Here is a 1,552-nt window from a genome sequence, read left to right as displayed (position 1 = left end):
TGTGCGTTCGCAGATGCCTCCGCAGGCTTTGACATTGGGCGAAAGTCTTCCTGCACACGGGGCACTCGTATGGCTTCTCTCCTGTGTGCGTTCGCTCATGTTCCCGCAGGCTTTGAGATAGGGTGAAAGTCTTGCTGCAGAGCGCGCACTCGTATGGCCTCTCTCCTGTGTGAGTTCGAAGATGAAGCCGCATGTGTCCAGATGTAGTAAAAGTCTTGCTGCAAATAATGCACACGAATGGCTTCTCTCCTGTGTGAGTTTGCAGGTGTATTCGCAGGCTTCCAGATCCAGCAAAAGCCGTGTTGCAGACGCTGCACTCGAATGGCTTCTGTCCTGTGTGAACTCGCATATGTATTTGCAAGCGTTTAGGTGCACTAAAAGTTTTGTCGCACACGGCGCACTCGTATGCCTTCTCTCCTGTGTGAGTTCGCATATGCCTCCGCAGGCTTTGAGATTGGGTGAAAGTCTTGCTGCAGAGCGCGCACTCGTATGGCTTCTCTCCTGTGTGCGTTCGCTCATGTTCCCGCAGGTTTTCAGCTGCAGAAAAGGTTTTCCTGCAAACCGCGCACTCGTACGGCTTCTCTTCCGTGTGAGTTCGCTGATGTGATCGCAGGTGGCCAGATTGGAAGAAAGTCTTGCTGCAAATTATGCATTTGAATGGCTTCTCTCCTGTGTGAGTTCGCAGGTGTATTCGCAGGCTTCCGGATGTAGTAAAAGTCTTGCTGCACATCGCACACTCGAATTCCTTCTCTCCTGTGTGAACTCGCAGGTGTATTCGCAGACTTCTACTTTCAGTAAATTTTTTGTTGCACACGGTGCACTCGTGTGGCTTCTCTCCTGAGTGCGTTCGCTCATGTTCGCGCATGATTCCAGATGTAATAAAAGTCTTGCTGCACACGGGGCACTCGTATGGCTTCTCTCCTGTGTGAGTTCGCATATGAATTCGCAGGCCTCTGGATTCAGTGAAACATTTACAGCACACGGCGCATTCGAATGGCTTCTCTCCTCTGTGAACTAGCAGGTGCCTCCGCAGGCTTCCAGACTGCGTAAACTTTTTCCTGCACAAGGCACACTGGAATGGCCTCTCTCCTGTGTGCGTTCGCACATGTACCCGCAGAGCTCCAGATGTAGTAAAAGTCTTGCTGCAAACGGTGCACTCGAACAGCTTCTCTCTTAAATGGTTGCGCACATGAGTCCGCAGGTGTGCTGAATCCTTGAAAGCCTTGTTGCAAACAGTGCACTCGAGTGGTTTCTCTGTAGTTTGGGATCGCAGGTGTCTCCGTTGGTCGTCAGGTTCGGTAGACATCTTGTGGCACACGGAGAAGTCCCCAATCCGAGAGAGTGCGAGAGTTGTGTGTACACGGCTGATTCTTCCGTTGTGAAGAATGAGGTCGTCTTCTCACACGGTGGAGCACGGCTCCTCTGGCTTTTAGGGCCCGAGGTGCAACGTCCTGGAGTTGTAACGCGATGCACGAAAGGAAAATGCCTGAAACGAGCGAGAAGGTTTATTTTATTACTTATGGTTCAATTTAGGACTATTTCGAAATACATC

General features: G+C 51.0%; 1 protein-coding gene across 1 annotated transcript; it reads right to left on the bottom strand.

The window, feature by feature from the left end:
- Positions 1 to 33: 33 nt before the first annotated feature.
- Positions 34 to 1,306, bottom strand: LOC113215330 (zinc finger protein 470-like; the record flags this gene model as incomplete). Its single annotated transcript, XM_026434944.2, has 1 exon — positions 34 to 1,306. A coding segment is annotated over exon 1 (1,273 nt), but the record flags the coding sequence as incomplete, so codon positions are not given.
- Between the last annotated feature and the right edge of the window lie 246 nt (positions 1,307 to 1,552).

Source organism: Frankliniella occidentalis, unplaced genomic scaffold (genome assembly GCF_000697945.3).
Source record: "Frankliniella occidentalis isolate FOCC.00 unplaced genomic scaffold, Focc_3.1 Scaffold2078, whole genome shotgun sequence".
NCBI classification, from domain to species: Eukaryota; Metazoa; Arthropoda; class Insecta; order Thysanoptera; family Thripidae; genus Frankliniella; species Frankliniella occidentalis.
The sequence above is the reverse complement of the archived record's forward strand: the minus strand, read 5'-3'. Positions and strand labels throughout refer to the sequence as shown.